General features: G+C 40.1%; 1 protein-coding gene across 1 annotated transcript in view; it reads left to right on the forward strand.

Annotated features, from left to right (window-relative positions):
* The window catches only part of ITSN1 (intersectin 1), a 218,383-nt gene that overhangs the window by 68,670 nt on the left and 133,656 nt on the right, over positions 1–16,057 (forward strand). Inside the window, exons 3-5 of the mRNA XM_047099240.1 lie at positions 1,517–1,609; positions 2,599–2,662; positions 13,931–14,091. Of these exons, the coding sequence (XP_046955196.1) occupies positions 1,517–1,609; positions 2,599–2,662; positions 13,931–14,091 (318 nt within the window). The remainder of the gene's footprint in view (positions 1–1,516; positions 1,610–2,598; positions 2,663–13,930; positions 14,092–16,057) is intronic.

Consider the following 16,057-nt stretch of genomic DNA (forward strand, 5'->3'; position numbering starts at 1 on the left):
TGGGCAGGTTTGTGTTTTGTGTGTTTTCTTTCTCTTTTTTCTTCTTTTTTTTTTTAGAGCACGAAAGAGAGGTAAAGAGAGAATCTTAAGCAGGCTCCGGGCTCAGCACAGAGCCTGATGCAGGGCTCAATCTCATGAACCCCGAGATCATGACCTGAGCTGAAATCAAGAGTTGGATGCTTAACCAGCTAGGCCACTTAGGCACCCCAACTTTTCCTTTTGTTTCTAATTCCACGGATGAATTTCAAGAGGGCAGTAGAAGTTGTAGGATTAGAAGGCCTCTGAGTGAAGGGATCATATCTGTTTCAGTTACTACGGTGTCTCTGATGTCTGACGCTGGGCCCTGCACATAGGAGGCAGTCAGTAAATATGTTTCCCACGGCTGAATGAATCCCACCCTTCCTGTCACTGTCCCACCAGACCCCGTAGAGAGGAGAGGTTCAATGTTCAGACATTTTGCATTTGTGCTAGCCACATTCACATTTTATTGCCTGTTCCCAGCTTTTTGGAAAGTATCTGAACTTTGGAAGGTCTTCAGTCTATAGATAATCTGAGATTATTTTGATCACATTGAGGAGACCTAGGACTAAAAGTGAGGAAGATCTCAGAAGTGACAGAAGTGAGGGGGCATGTGGTCAGTCTCAGAGCTGAAACTGAAGGGGAACCAAAGCCCAGTCTCTTTGGTTTGCAATTTTTTTTTTCAGGATACCCATTTTTAAGCACATCTTTGTTGAGGTATAATTTGTATACCATAAAATTCACCGATTTTAACTGTACAATTCAGTGACTTTTAGTAAATTTGCAGAGTTGTATGTCATCAGTACAATCCAGTATTTCTTTTTTTAAACTTTTTTTTTTTTTTCAACGTTTATTTATTTTTGGGACAGAGAGAGATAGAGCATGAACGGGGGAGTGGCAGAGAGAGAGGGAGACACAGAATCGGAAACAGGCTCCAGGCTCTGAGCCATCAGCCCAGAGCCTGACGCGGGGCTCGAACTCCCGGACCGCGAGATCGTGACCTGGCTGAAGTCGGACGCTCAACCGACTGCGCCACCCAGGCGGCGCCCCGTACAATCCAGTATTTCAATATTTTTGTCGCTCCAGAAAGATTTTCATGGAATCACATGGGATATGAAATGTGAAGCTCTGGATCTTTCATAACGTTCACGTGTGGCATTTGAATCACCTGAGAATGTAGTTTTCACTTGGTTCATTGCTTGAGTTTATATAAATAAATGATTATTAACTTATGTCTTTAAATAGTCCTGCTAACTGTAAGATTATAGGGCAAGTTTTTTAAAAAAGAATTTGTGCTGGTATCTTTCTTATTTTGGCCTGTTTTACTCTTAATTTTCTAACTTTATATGCGTAACACCCAAGGACAAACAGATACTAATCGATCAAATAATTGATAACATAGTGACAGAATCTGAAAGTACTAGGGAAATAGTGTGTGTGAGCACTTTGTTATTCTTTTCTCATTGAATAATTTCTTTGTCTTTTCTTTGGGTTCTAGGCAGCCTGGATATCTGGGCCATAACTGTAGAGGAAAGAGCAAAGCACGATCAACAGTTTCATAGTTTAAAGCCAATATCTGGGTTTATTACTGGTAAGTGGAAACAGTATTTTTACATTTTTACTTATTAGCAGTGCATATACCTGTGGAAAATCTATTATGCGAAGCTGAGGTGGGCACATATGGCCAAGGGGACATTTGCCTTAGCCTTGAGCCTGTATTTTTTCAGTTGCATTTCCTATAATGCATTCAAGCCTCTTTGCATTCCTTAATGGATGTCAAGCCACTTGTTTTGGGCATATCGCTGATGGGAATTGGTGAGAATCAATGTACCACATTCTTTAAGTAATAAAGCAATGGGCTGTGGTCCTTAAATTAAAATGCTTGTTTAATTTTGATCTTGAACTGGTTTGGGAAATGTAAATAAATGAACAGATTCTGAATATTAAAAAAAAAAAAAAGCCAACGACAGAATTCTCTCATTGCTGTATCCTTAAAGTTTTTTTTGTACCTTGCCTTATCTATTATCTTTTCTGTTTGGTTACTCTTTAGGAGTTAGCTTTAGGAAAAAAAATGGGATCTAGACTTCCTGGAGAGTTGTATTTATGTGTGTGTATATCCCCGTTATCTTTAAATTATTAATTGTTAATCACTGATGTGAATCTTGTAATCATTGTTACTTTTTCTCCATAAATGTATCAGATGTACCGACAGTTTGAAGTACAGATATTAGGAATGGCAGAGAACCTAAAAAGTAGAAGTGTGGGGTCATCAGTTTCTTGAGGATTCCTAAATAGATGTGCTTTGTCATATGTCCTATGCTTTGTCATAGCTGTTCCCGTCTCACTAAATAGCAGATTAATTAGAGTGGACAATCTACCCCTGCTAACGTGTTAAGTTCTAAGTTCTAAAGTCAGTGCTGATGGGTTCATTTTACTGCTGCTTATAGGCGTTGGCTTTTATCCTATATTTAATTCAGTATTTGCAGAATTGCCAGCCTCTTTCTTATTTTTGCAATTCTGCTCTAAGAAGATACCGGTCAGCTATTGTTTGTTTCCTGAAACTGTTTTCATTTATTACAGGTGATCAAGCTAGAAACTTTTTTTTTCAATCTGGGTTACCTCAGCCTGTTTTAGCACAGATATGGTAAGTTGGAACTTAACATAAGCAAAAGGTAAAATAAAATATTCCAGTAATAGGATTTCTTAAGATACAGAAGGTGAACATAAATCTCTGGTCTGAAATACTCTACTCCTTCTTAACCAGAGAATACTTCTGAAAAGTAGCTTTCTAAGGTGGGACTTTAAAAGAAAAAGTGGTGACATTTGCAAGATAACACTGTCAAAAAGTTGAATTCCCAGTGGAGAAATCTACACTTTGGTATTTTCTCATTAATTTGTTTTAGCCTTATTTACATCACCCATGCTCATCTGAAAGTCCCGCATTTCTTGCTTTATAATGTAATGGTTCTGTATCTTTCATTGACTAAAAGGTAAGGAAAATATTTAAGGGTCAGTAGCGAAACCACCAGCGGAATAGTGAAATAACTAGTATTTATTACAGTGTTGTACAAGGTGAATGCTTAGTAAATATTGTTGAATTCCTGGATTAACTATCACAAATAAGCATTCATTCTTTTGAACCCACAGGAAAGAAAGGGCCAGTAAAAAAAAAGTGGGAAATATAATTGTGGATTTTAAGTTTACGACTTTGGTCATGTCACGCTGAGTTCTGTTGCCAAGAGGTCACATTTTCCCACACAGTGCGGCTCTTGCAGTTAATACTTCATTTCCAGGGCTTATTAGTGTTGGGGAGTCAGCTTGCTGTGCAGTAGAAAGAGCACGGGATTTGTAATCACACTCCTGAGTTTGAATCCCAGCTGTACGGTGTTCTATCCTTATGATTTAGAGCATGTATTTATCCTCTCTGACCTGTTTTCTCATCTAGAAAAAGGGAAGATATATTTTCCTTAAAGGGTTGTTGAGAACATTAGCAGAGAAACCGTGTATAAAGGACTTAGCATAGGACCTGGTGTGTAATAGGCCCTCAAAACAAAACCCAAAAAGGTACCTGCTGTCGTTGTCAGGGATTGGGTATTCCATAGAACTAAATTGCCCAGCTAATTACTTGTCCCCTTAAATGATCGGCCTTTCTTATAATATGGAAATTAATAAAGATTGACTTAGTTCCTTGTTGCCTTCAAGCAGAGTCTACAGAATGTAGGGAGTTTAATTCAAGTATCATCAGTATGAAAAGCACTTCCTGTGTTCAGAATAGCAAAACTCTCATGGGAAATCTACATACACATATACATACATATATACGCATACATACATACATACATACATACATACATATACACACACACACATTTGTATATGGCTATATTTGAATTGAAACTAAATGATACCAGATTCCTGTGCTTTTTTTGGTGTCTGCTTTCTTTTCTCTTTCCTGGTTGTCAGCATATCGGCTGCCAGACTGTCTCTTCCAATTGGTGAGCCTCCTCCTATGATGCCCTTCTAGCTCTTCTGATCTACTTTGAGCTGGGAAAATCAGATAACCAAGGTTTTTGGAATTACTTTTAAAATGAAGTAAAAGGTTTGCAAGGGGTGGGAGAGTGGTGGGGAGAGCAAGAATTTATGCTCATGTGAGCACAGGGGCACTGCCCTAGCAGTTGAGTGCCCGAGTTTAAATTCAAGAGACATGTGACATCTGTGTTAACTGTAAGAAGCTTTCATTTGCTTTGTGTTCTGGTAGATGATTGTATTTCACATTGTCAGTCAAGATGACTCACTAGAACCTTCCTTTCCCAGATATAGCTTCCTCCATTGAATTCTGCTTTTGTGCTATATTCCCAATTTATGAACATTCATTCAAGAAGCAGGGTTTTTTTTGTTTTGTTTTGTTTTTTGTTTTTTCAAGTTTATTTCTTTGGAGAGAGAGAGAGAGCACAAGCAGGGGAGGGGCAGAGAGAAGGAGAGACAGAATCCCAAGCAGGCTCCATGCCATCAACGCAGAGCCCAGTGTGGGGCTTGAACCCACAAACTGAGATCATGGCCTGTGCTGAGATCAAGAGTCAGATGCTTAACCGACTGCGCCCCAAGAAGCAGTTTTACGGTGCGTTATGCTGCAAGAAAATGACACCTTACATTTGTCAACAGTGGAAAATATTTATTGAATGTCTACTATGGGTCAGTGACTATTATAGGTGCTTGGGGTACATCAGTGAACAGAATAGACAAAATCCATGCTTCCATAGAAATTGCAGTCTGGTGGAAGGATATATAGTTAATAGCAGTATAAAAATTGCCATGTAGAAATGAGTATAATGGGGCAAAATAAAGTATTATCTAGTAAATTTCATTTTTTTGTGCAATTATGTTAGTGTCAGCTTTCCAAACTGTTTTTAGCTAAGCATATTAAAGTCATTTTTCCAACTTACTATTTTTATAGTGAAAATTTGTATTAACAACAAAAGTGATGAATTGGCAGCCTTGGCTTGAGTCAAAACTGTTCTTTGTTTTTAATTTTTTCTGACATTTCATTAAATAAATTTGTGATGGCATGTTTTCCTTGTATCAAGAATTGTTATTAGGGGGTGAGGGAAGCATGCCTCTAAGTAAGTATCTTTTCCCCAAAGAAATGTCTTTGAGTAATCATAAATTTCATGAACCACAGCTGTCCTGCTAAGATGACAGAATAGCATAGTGCAAAGTAGGAGTAAGATCTTTCAGCCCTACCACTGACACTTATTTGGTAACCCTGAGCAATACTTGACCTCTTCAGAGTATGTATGTATGTATGTATGTATGTATGTATTTTTAAAGTTTATTTATTCTGAGAGAGAGAGAGAGAGAGAGAGTTGAGAGAGGGGGAGAGAGAGAGAATCCCAAGCAGGCCCCGCACTGTCAGCAAGGAGCCCGATGTGAGGCTTGAGCTCACGCCGTGAGATCATGACCTGAGCCAAAGTCAGACACTTAACTACCTGAGACACCCAGGTGCCCCCAGAGTTAGGTTTTTAAATGTATAAGCAATAACAGTTGATCTAATGAAATAGTTTTCACTTTCCATCTGTCATGCTATTCTTGTGCTCTCTTGTGGGTTTGGTGGGGTGCCGGGGAAGGTCCATGCCCCTTTTGGTGGAAAGAGGAGTAGGTTTGAGTCTGAAGGTTTGAGCAGTCCCTTTGTCAGTCATGGGGGGGAAGAAGAAAATTTTGGATTGGGAGTTTGGAATTATAATAGTAGCTATCTCTCTGGGACTTACTTTCTTTGCTGTGGACTTCAGTTCGAATACATGAATGATGTGGATTGTTGGGGAATATGTGTTATAAACCTGTATAGATTTTGTTTCAGGTAGAAACTATATTCCAGTTAACTAGTTTGTGAACTTTTAAAACTGTAACCTACTGATCCTTTGGGGCAACTTAACCTATCCAGCCCAATCTCCAATTAACCATACAGGGAAACCTGAATTCTCAGAGGATAGAGTCAAGCTAGTATGTGTAGTGCCAAAGATGAGACAGCTTCCTAGAAACTGTCTTACTAATAAGGAGCTGGAAGGGATCTGGCAAATATCCTGTATCCTTTTGGCAACTCCAGATGTTTATAGTTTCAACCTTGGCCTCTTGTGGAGAGGGAGGAGAAGAAAGCAGAGGGGAATGGACAGGAGCCTGGATGGTCCAAGAAATAAAAAGAGTTTGAATGAAGAAGGGTTTGACATCAGAAGCAGTAGAGGCCACAGAAATGGGGATTAGAGGCTCCTAAGGAGAGAAATGAAGGGCAGGAAGGCCCACCGGGAAGCGGGCCCAGAGAGAGAAGGCAGGAACCTGGGACCTAAAGGCAAATGTTAGAATGGCTTGGTGATCTATCTCTGCAGTGAGGGGCTTGGGGGCAGGGCCAACAGTTGTATAACACGCAGTGTCTTAGGATACCTCTGTGCCTATGTCAGAAGGGCCTTCCGGCCCCCAGAAAGATCAGTTTGCCAAACTTGTTTACCAAAAACTGAAAAAGTCATCCTGAATTCCCATTCCCTCCCCTGCATCCCTTCTCTCTCCGCCCTCCGTTCATGGCACTGAGCGTCTGTCCAGCTCCTGGGAGCCCCGCGCGATTCCTCTCTTTGCCTCGCCCTCCACATTCAGTCCATCGGCGCAGCCTTTTGGCTCCATTTACAGACCTTATCCCCAATCTGGCCATTTCTTTCCGTTGCCATTGCTGTTGTCCTAATTTGTCTTCTCACTTGGGCTCACTGGTCAGCATTTTGACTTAGAGTCTCTTTCAAACTTGCCCCTTTAGATTTCATTCTTCATACAGTGCCCACACTATCTCTGTGAAAAGTAAACCTATTTTAAATTCCCCATTGAGAAGAAAATCTAAAGTCCTATCAAGGCTCCAAGGCCCAATACTAGCTGGTTCTTGCTTTTTTCATCTTTAATTTTCCACCTCTCTCTTCCTCAGTTTTTGTATTCCAGTTTCACTGACCTTTCTGTTTAAACGGGCCAGGCTTCTTCTTGACTTCTGGGTCATTGCACGTGGTATATCCTCTTCCTGTAATATAGTTCCTCCGGATCCTTACATAGCAAGCTGGCTGATTACCCTTCAGGTTTCAGTTCATATGTCACCTCATCTGAAGTAGTTCCCTCTGCTCACCTGTTCCTACCCACCATCTTCTCCCTCCCACTACCTTGTTTTAATTTTTTAACAGCAGTTACCGTCATGAGGTATCATTTGATTAGTTCTCTTGTTTAGTGTCGGCTTGCCCTAAAATATTAGCCCTGTGAGGGCAGGAACCTCCTCTGTCTCTTTCACAATTGTGACACCAATTCCTAGAAAGGGCCTGGGCCTTACTAGGTACCTATCTTCAAAAATTATTTGTTGGATGAATAAAAAAAAAAAAAACGAATGAATGAATCGATGAATCAACGAATGAATGAGTAGGCTGGATTGATCTACACTGTGAGAGAGGAGCATTCTGTGAGAAGCCTTCGTGAGTGCAGTGGGTCCGCAAAGGGCCACAGGCTTTCACCTCCATGCAGTGAACAAGGTGAGCGAGGAGAGGTGGTCTGATATCCTTTAATCCTAGAAAACAAAGAAAGTACTTTCACAACTGCCACACTCATGTCCACTACAAACACAGTCCTTGGAATCCAGGAGTGAGTGCTTCATGGTCCCTGCTGTTTAGACCCTGAGTACTACGTTACTCCTCCTATGTGGGTATGTGACTTACTTAAAATACTCTTGGGTGTATCTGTTTTTGTTCCTATTCAGTTTATGGATCTCCTTTCTTTGTGGACTTTAATTTTATTTCTGAGTATGTAACACATGAACAAGGTTCTGAAAGCCAAAACCATACAAAAAAGTGAACCCAGAGACGTGTTATTCCCTGTGCTATTCCTTCATCCCTGGGCTCACCTGTTTTGTTAGTTTCTTATCATCCTTCCTTTATTTATTTCTGTGGGGAAAAAAGCAGGTTTATAATATATCTATATTTAGTGTGCATATCTATATTTAAATTATGTTCTCTTCCTTCTTACTTTCAGGATTACCACCTGTAAATGTTCTTTTGTTCTTTGCTTTTCTCACTTAACAACACATCCTGGAAATCACTCATATCATTCTATAGATCTCTCTCTCTCTGTCTCTCCCCCTGTCTCTCTCTCTCTCTCTCTCTCTTTCTCTACAGTTACATAGTATTCCTTCTAGAAGATATACTGTAATATATCAACCGGTTTCCTGTGTGTGTGCATTTCAGTTATTTCCAATAATGTAGCAATGATGAATGAACTGAAGCATGTATATTTTTATATTGCTGGAGGTGTGTATCTTCAGGGTCAAATCCTAGGTGTGGGTTTGCTGGGTCAAAGAGTAAACACATAGGTAATTCTGGAGATGTTGCCAGATTTCCCTTCATTTGGACTTTTAACACTTTTTCTCACCAGCATGTTACACACGCTTTCATGTAGCTTTCCCTGAAGATTTCAGCAGACCTGTGGTCCTCTCTCATCTCAACCTCGCTTGTTGCTATGTATGGGTTTTAATATCAGGCTAAACATTGTATTTTAAGATCACTTTGTTGTTATTTTTTAAAAAAAATTTTTTTTAACATTTATTCATGAGACAGAGCGTGAGTGGGGGAGGGGCAGAGAGATAGGGAAGACAGAATCCAAAGCAGGCTTCAGGCTCTGAGCTGTCAGCATAGAGTCCAACGCGGGGCTCAAACTCATGAACCGCAAGATCATGACCTGAGCTGAAGTCGGATGCTTAAGCGACTGAGCCACCCAGGTGCCCCAAGACCACTTTGTTTTTGAGTCATATACAATAATTGTTTGACTTATGCCTGTTTTTTGCTTGTGTATTTTTTCACTTTGGAAGTTTTATGAATTTAAATTTAGGATTCTTCATCTTTTGGGGGGATTATTAGAAATGACTGAACTATAAATGGAGGTGAAAGCGGATGGCTGAGCTGAAGTCCTTTTTTTTTTTCCCCCCCCAGAGAGACCTTGAGAAATAGAATTTCAGCTCTTCTAGTGTTCCAGCTTTTTCACTGGTAGAGGGGAAGGAAGAGAGACATGAGCTTTGTAGGATAACTAATATATTTGCGTAAAGTCCTTTGGTGTTTTACTACCAGTGGGTCCCAACAGTTATGTTTTGTTAGTTGAGCAAAAAAGGTTTTAATAAAGATGCCACAAAACTCTCAAAAAGATGTAGGATTGTGGTGGGTGGCTTAAAGTCAAGCACCTGGAACTTGAAGATTACACGTCTCCCCTCCTCTCCCACTGAGGCATTTTAGTGGAAGGTTTTCAGAAACATGAAATTCTTCTAATTAAACCCTGAAAAGTTCTAGAAAGTCTCTTCTCCCTCAGCTAGTCATTATCCCACATTGGATATTTATTTCTCACTAGAAAATGTGCTTTGGGGGTGCCTGGGTGGCTTAGTCAGTTAGGCGTCTGACTTCAGGCTCAGGTCATGATCTCACGGTTCATGGGTTTTAGCCCCACATCAGGCTCTGTGCTGACAGTGCAGAGCCTGCTTTGGATCTTCTGTCCCTACCCCCCACCCCACCCCTCCCCTGCTCGCTCTTTTTCAAAAATAAAGAAACATTGAAAAAGAAAGAAAGAAAATGTGTTTTGGGGGGCAGTGGTGTTGGGAATTGAGAGTGAGAATCCATCTGCTTGATTTTTTTTTTAAGTATGCATGTTGATGTTGATTGTTAGCAACCATTTGCTGAGTATCTTTTTAGAAAACCTTAGCAAAAGAAGGAAAGTTCACCCTAACTTCCTGTATAAAACCTTAAAATAGTTACAAATAAAACAAACCAGAGACCAGGCTCAATTATGAATATGGATGCAAAAATCAAAACAAAATCGTAGCAAATAGAATTCCACAATGTACTAAAACCATGACTGACTTGAGTTTATGCCAGCAGCGTAAGTTTGGTTCAGAATCAAGACATTTTCTCAGCATTATTATAGCAAAAGGAAGTATGATCAGATCAGCAGATGCTGAATAGGCATTTGATTAAAAAAAAAAGTACACAGTTCTTATATGTAGAAAGGAAGCTCCGTTAAAATGTCAGTCTACTTTCTAAAGATCACTACCAAATATTCTTCTAAACAGTGAAGCATTGCAGCCATTTCATTGAAACCTAGAGCTTCACAGGATGCCCACACATTCAATGATGTCTTAGAGCCAGTAAGACCAATTAAAAAAAAAAGGAAGTATATAAACACTGGAAATGAAAGTTAACACTCTTTTTTGCCAGTTATATGATTATATACTTAACAAAACTAAGAGATTTCAGTGTAAAGACGTAGTGTTTATAGAAGTTTGGTAAGATAGCTGAATATAGCATACATGATTAGTAGAAGCAAAATTTTTCTCTATGCTTGAAATAAACGCCTAAATATGGAAATGGGGGAAATGTTCCATTTAAAATAATGATAGAAATGATAAAACTCCTAAGAATACATTTAATAAAGTTATTATTTACAAGAAGAAAGTGATACAATCTTTAAAAAAAAATTTTTTTTTTTAACATTTATTTATTTTTGAGAGACAGACAGAGTGCAAGCAAGCAGGGGAGGGGCAGAGAGAGAGGGAGACAGAATCTGAAGCGGGCTCCAGGCTCTGAGCTGTCAGCACAGAGCCCTATGTGGGGCTTGAACTCACAAACCGCAAGATCATGACCTGAGCTGAAGTCAGACGCTTAACTGACTAATCCACCCAGGCACCCCAAGAAAGTGATATAATCTTATTAAGGGAAATATTTGTGGAGTTGAACAAACTCTAGGACATACTAGTGTCCTTGTTGGGCTAATGTCGTTACAGCTTGGTGCCCTGTAGGGTTGTTTGTAGAACAGATAAATGATCTTAAAATTCATAGGGGAAAGAAAACCAAACATCTGTGAATAGCCAAACAAAGTTTAAGAAGAGAAAAGTCTCATCAGAACCAGACCGTACCACAGAGCCAGTGTGATCAGATCACTGTTGTATTGACCCGGGAATTGTTCATAGTAGATTATCCAGAAATAGGTATCACTTCGTATGAACATTTCTTTTACAGCAAAAATATTTTTTAGTTTCATGAGAAGAGGCTGGGTTAGTTAATAAACTTGTATCATATTAATTTCAAGCATATAACTCAGTGACTTGACATTTTATATACCTTATAAAATGATCACCATGGTAAGTATAGTCACCATCTGTCACCATACAGTTATTACAGTACTGTTGACTGTATTTCCTATGCTGTACTGTACATCCCCCATGACTTATTTATTTTATAGCTGGAAGTTTGTACCTCTTAATGCCCTTCACCTATTTTATCCACCCTCCCACCATCTCCCTCCACCCCCCTGGCAACCTGTATTCTCTGAATTTATGAGTCTGTTTCTGTTTTGTTTGTTCATTTGTTTTGTTTTTTGGATTCCACATATAAGTGAAATCGCATAGTATAAAAATGTAGGATTTCCCACGGTAAAGATATTATACACAAATGAACAGAGTAATAATAAGTTAAAAAAAATCAGATAAAGTGAATGTAATATGAATATGTATGTGTAATATACAGCAAGCTCTTACAAATTGAGAAGAAAAACATATGTAGTCCATCAGAAAGCTTAGCAAAGGATGTGAATAACTGATTTATGTACGAATCCAGATGAGAAAGAAACATATGCAAAATAACTCTCAAGCTTACTGTCAGTGAGTGAAATTCAGACCCCACTGGTTTGCTGAAGGGGATCACTGGTGACAGGAAGATTGGTGTGTGCTCCTAGCTGAGGCAGAAAGGTGGTTTCTGTAGCCCATCTCCCACTTTGTGACTTTTTCTTATTTTCTCAAAGAATAGTGTCGACTCTTACAGCTTTTAACATTTTTAGAGATTAAAAAAATTTTTTTTTTTAATTTTTTTATGTTTATTTATTTTTGAGAGAGAGACAGAGCATGAATAGGGAAGGGGTCAGACAGAGAGGGAGACACAGAATCCAAAGCAGGCTCCAGGATCTGAGCTGTCAGCACAGAGCCCGACATGGGGCTCAAACTCACGAACTATGAGATCATGATCTGAGCTAAAGTCAGATGCTTAACTGACTGAGCCACCCAGGTGCCCCAAAAATGTTTATTTATTTTTGAGAGACAGAGGGCACAATCAGGGAAGGAGCAGAGAGAGAGGGGGGAGCAGAGGATCCAAAGTGGGCTCCACACTGACAGCAGAGAATCCAATGCAGAGCTCGAAACCACGAACCATGAGATCATGACCTGAGCCAAAGTCAGACACTTAACCTACTGAGCCACCCATGTGCCCCCAACATGTTTAGAGATTTTTCATCTTTGTTGTATGTCATGCTTTTTATTGTGTTTCATGTTTGCTTCCTTGAGTTAACTTCAGTAACATGGGATTCTTTTCTATGAAACTTAATTTTCTTTTTGAGACATTACTAGATGTGGCTCATTTAAGATCACTAGTCATGGCATTTTAACTGGAGTTGCTGGTCTTATGTTTTGCTGTCGCCAATAAAATTTTTCTTAAGATAGGTTTTAAAAAATAAATCACCCTAACACTTTTAATATCTAGACTAAAGGAAACGAAATTTGGATGAACATTTTTCATGCAGGAGAGGATAAATTGTGAATATGCACAGTTGTGGTTTGCATAGTTTCCGGTGGCTATAGTTTCCTTTTCTTTTGCTTACTCTTCTTTGAGAGAACATACATTAAAGCTCATTGCGCCGAAACTAATGTGACATTGTCAACTCTACTTCATTAAAAAAAGAAAAGAAAAGAAAGTGCTGACAGCTTGGAAACTGCTTGGGATTCTCTTTCTCTCCTTCTGTCTCTGCCCCTCCCCCACTTGCACTCTCTCTCTCTCTCTCTCTCTCTCTCTCTCTCTCTCGCTTTCAAAAATAAATACACTTAAAAAAAAGTTGAAGAGAGGTGCTCAGTTGGTTGAGCATCCGACTTCGGCTCAGGTCATGATTTCACAGCTCGTGGGTTCGAGCCCCACATCAGGCTCTGTCAGTACAGAGCCCGGATCCTGCTTCAGATTCCGTGTTTCCCTCTCTTCTGCTCCTCCCCCTCTTGTGCTCCGTGTCTCTCTCAAAAATAAATAAGCCTTAAAAAAATTAAAGAAAGAAAAAAAAAATAAAAACCTGAGTAGGAAAATGCTCGTTGCAAGTTATACTTGACTACCTGTGTCTGAGTACCATTTGTAAATAATGAATACGTTTGGGAACTCAATTAATTTTCACAGCTTTAAAGGTATAGTAGAACTATAGTGTACCACACCATGTCATGTCCCCATGGTAGGGTTCGTCGAGGGGTTGGTGCTATCTAGTCAAGAATCTATAGAAATAAACTCTCTTTTCCTACTCCTCCACCCCAACATCTTTTTAGGGGAAACGCAGGGCTTGAATGCATGACCTTGAGATTAAGAGTCGCATACACCAACTGAGCCAGCAAGCCCCTTCCACTAACATCTGTATTATGACATAATTCACACAGTAAAATTCCCCCCTTTTAAATGTATAATTCACTGGTTTTTAGTGTGTCCACAGAGTCGTGAACCATCGCCACTATCTGATTTTGGAACATTTTCACTACCTCAGAAAGAATCCCATTAGATATCCAAAGTGCATATCCTGGCGTTCACACTGAACATTACCTCATGTATCACATAAGTAAAGAATAACACAATAAAAACTGTTCTTACTTTGATACAAAACCTTGTCAGTATTCCCAGGTGGCTTCCTATAGCTTGGTAAACAAGTTTTGGTTTGGTTTGGTGTGCTTTGTTTTCTTCTGTTTTTTGTTCTCCCCGGGATTAAGGGAGCCGACTGTTGTGTGGGTGGGAGTGGTGGTTATGGGAAGGTTCTTTTATGGTCAGAATCATTCCAAGCCCTTGGTGTTGGTTTGCAGGGCGCTAGCTGATATGAACAATGATGGGCGAATGGATCAAGTGGAGTTTTCCATAGCTATGAAACTTATCAAACTGAAACTGCAAGGGTACCAACTCCCTTCCACACTTCCCCCTGTCATGAAACAGCAGCCGGTCGCTATTTCTAGTGCACCAGCCTTTGGTAAGTCTGAAAAGGACTTGGTTCCTATATTTCATTGTATATTTTAAAAATAAATATTTCCCTTTTTTCCCCTTTTCAGTTTGTAGCCTTGTGAAATTCTAGGAGGCTATTCTGTCTGAAAAGTGATGGTCCTGTGCAGGCAGATGGTGCTGGAAGAGAAGAAGCATGTTCACATTCACACCCTAGGATGTGTTAAAGAACAGAAGTTCAGCTGAGTAAATTTGAAGATATAATGGGCTTTATTAAGTGGTTCATGTGTGGGGCAGCACTCATGTAGCAAGTAGAAGGGAAGGAAGGAGGGTGGGGCAAGAAAGTTGTTGGCATAAGAAAAGAAAAGATTGTATCTGGCAAGATCACTTTCCCTTGAGTAGAAGGCCAGGGGGTCTTATCAGGTCAATTATCTCATTCATCTTCCTTTGGGTGATGGACAGGGCCCATGGGACAGATGACCTCATTGATTCTGATCAGAAGATTCTGGACTGATGGGTTAAGACTACGATTCTGGGGCAGTTTCAGTCTGCCATTAGGTTGGGTTTTAAGCCCCAGATTTGGTGACTTGGCCTAAGTGACACCATTTGGGTCTTGTGGTTTTCTTTTTAACAGATGCTAGTAATCAAAATGAAAGCAAAGCTACAGAATGTCAGGGTAAAAAGAATAAAATTGCAGTCTGCTATCGCATCTTCTGCCTTTTTATTGCTCTTCATTCTTGACCCTTCACAATGCCACATGCTTCCTGTTGGCTTTCTGTTTCCATAACATTTTGATTTTCCCCTGTGCATAAACAGCTCCCTTGGATTATGGTATCTAGCAATGTGTTTTTAAATTCATGGTATTGAGACAATTGGCCACATTTAGAACAAAATGAAGCAGGAAACAAATAAACATTATGTCAGTTAAAAACACAATTCCAGGGGCGCCTGGGTGGCGCAGTCGGTTAAGCTTCCGACTTCAGCCAGGTCACGATCTCGCGGTCCGTGGGTTCGAGCCCCGCGTCGGGCTCTGGGCTGATGGCTCAGAGCCTGGAGCCTGTTTCCGATTCTGTGTCTCCCTCTCTCTCTGCCCCTCCCCCGTTCATGCTCTGTCTCTCTCTGTCCCAAAAATAAATAAAAAACGTTGGGAAAAAAAAAAACAATTCCATAAAACGATACCCTTTAGCCATATATTTTTCTTTCTTTTTTTTTTTAATTTTTTTTTAACGTTTATTCATTTTTGAGAGACAGGGAGAGACAGAGCATGAGCAGGGGAGGGGCAGAGAGAAAGGGAGACACAGAATCTGAAGCAGCTCCAGGCTCTGAGCTGTCAGCACAGAGCCAGACGCGGGGCTCAAACCCACGAGCTGTGAGATCATGACCTGAGCCAAAGTCGGACGCTCAACCGACTGAGCCACCCAGGCGCCCCTATATATTTTTCTTAAAACCGAATCAGTAATTAGTTGACTAAGATCACCAACAGTCCTGATTTCTTCTCTGTTCTCACCTTAGACTTTAATTATTTACATTGATTTAAAGATTGCAGTAATCAGATCTAAAATCTGACTCATGAGAAAGTTCTTAGTTTAAACAAAACACAAAAATTGTGGCTAGGGTTTCCCTTTCTTCCTCCTGATATATCTGATAGCAAGCGATAGGTGAAATAGGTTTGGGAGGGAGCAATCAATAGTAAGGCAGGTTGTCTCTGATACAGTTAATGATAAGCTGAGATAAATAAATGTTGTGGCTTTGCTTAATAGATTTGCCATTAAAAACACCTCTGAGCGTTGCCTCTCTCTTGAGGTTTAGCCACAAGACTGGTGGTTATAAGGCAAAAGGTGCAGGTCAAGCAAACAGGATAGTGATCCAAGGGAAGAAGGGAAAACTCAGGAAATCACACAGGAGCAAAGGCTAGGAAGAGCAGGGGTGAAGAGTATGGTCAGCTTATAGTGCCCGGGGTCCTTGGTCTTGTCCATTGTGTTCCCAGTCCTGATCCC

Source organism: Lynx rufus, unplaced genomic scaffold, assembly GCF_022079265.1.
Source record: "Lynx rufus isolate CCGP_SWC_20201006 ecotype Redwood Valley unplaced genomic scaffold, mLynRuf1.p SCAF_5, whole genome shotgun sequence".
NCBI lineage: Eukaryota > Metazoa > Chordata > Mammalia > Carnivora > Felidae > Lynx > Lynx rufus.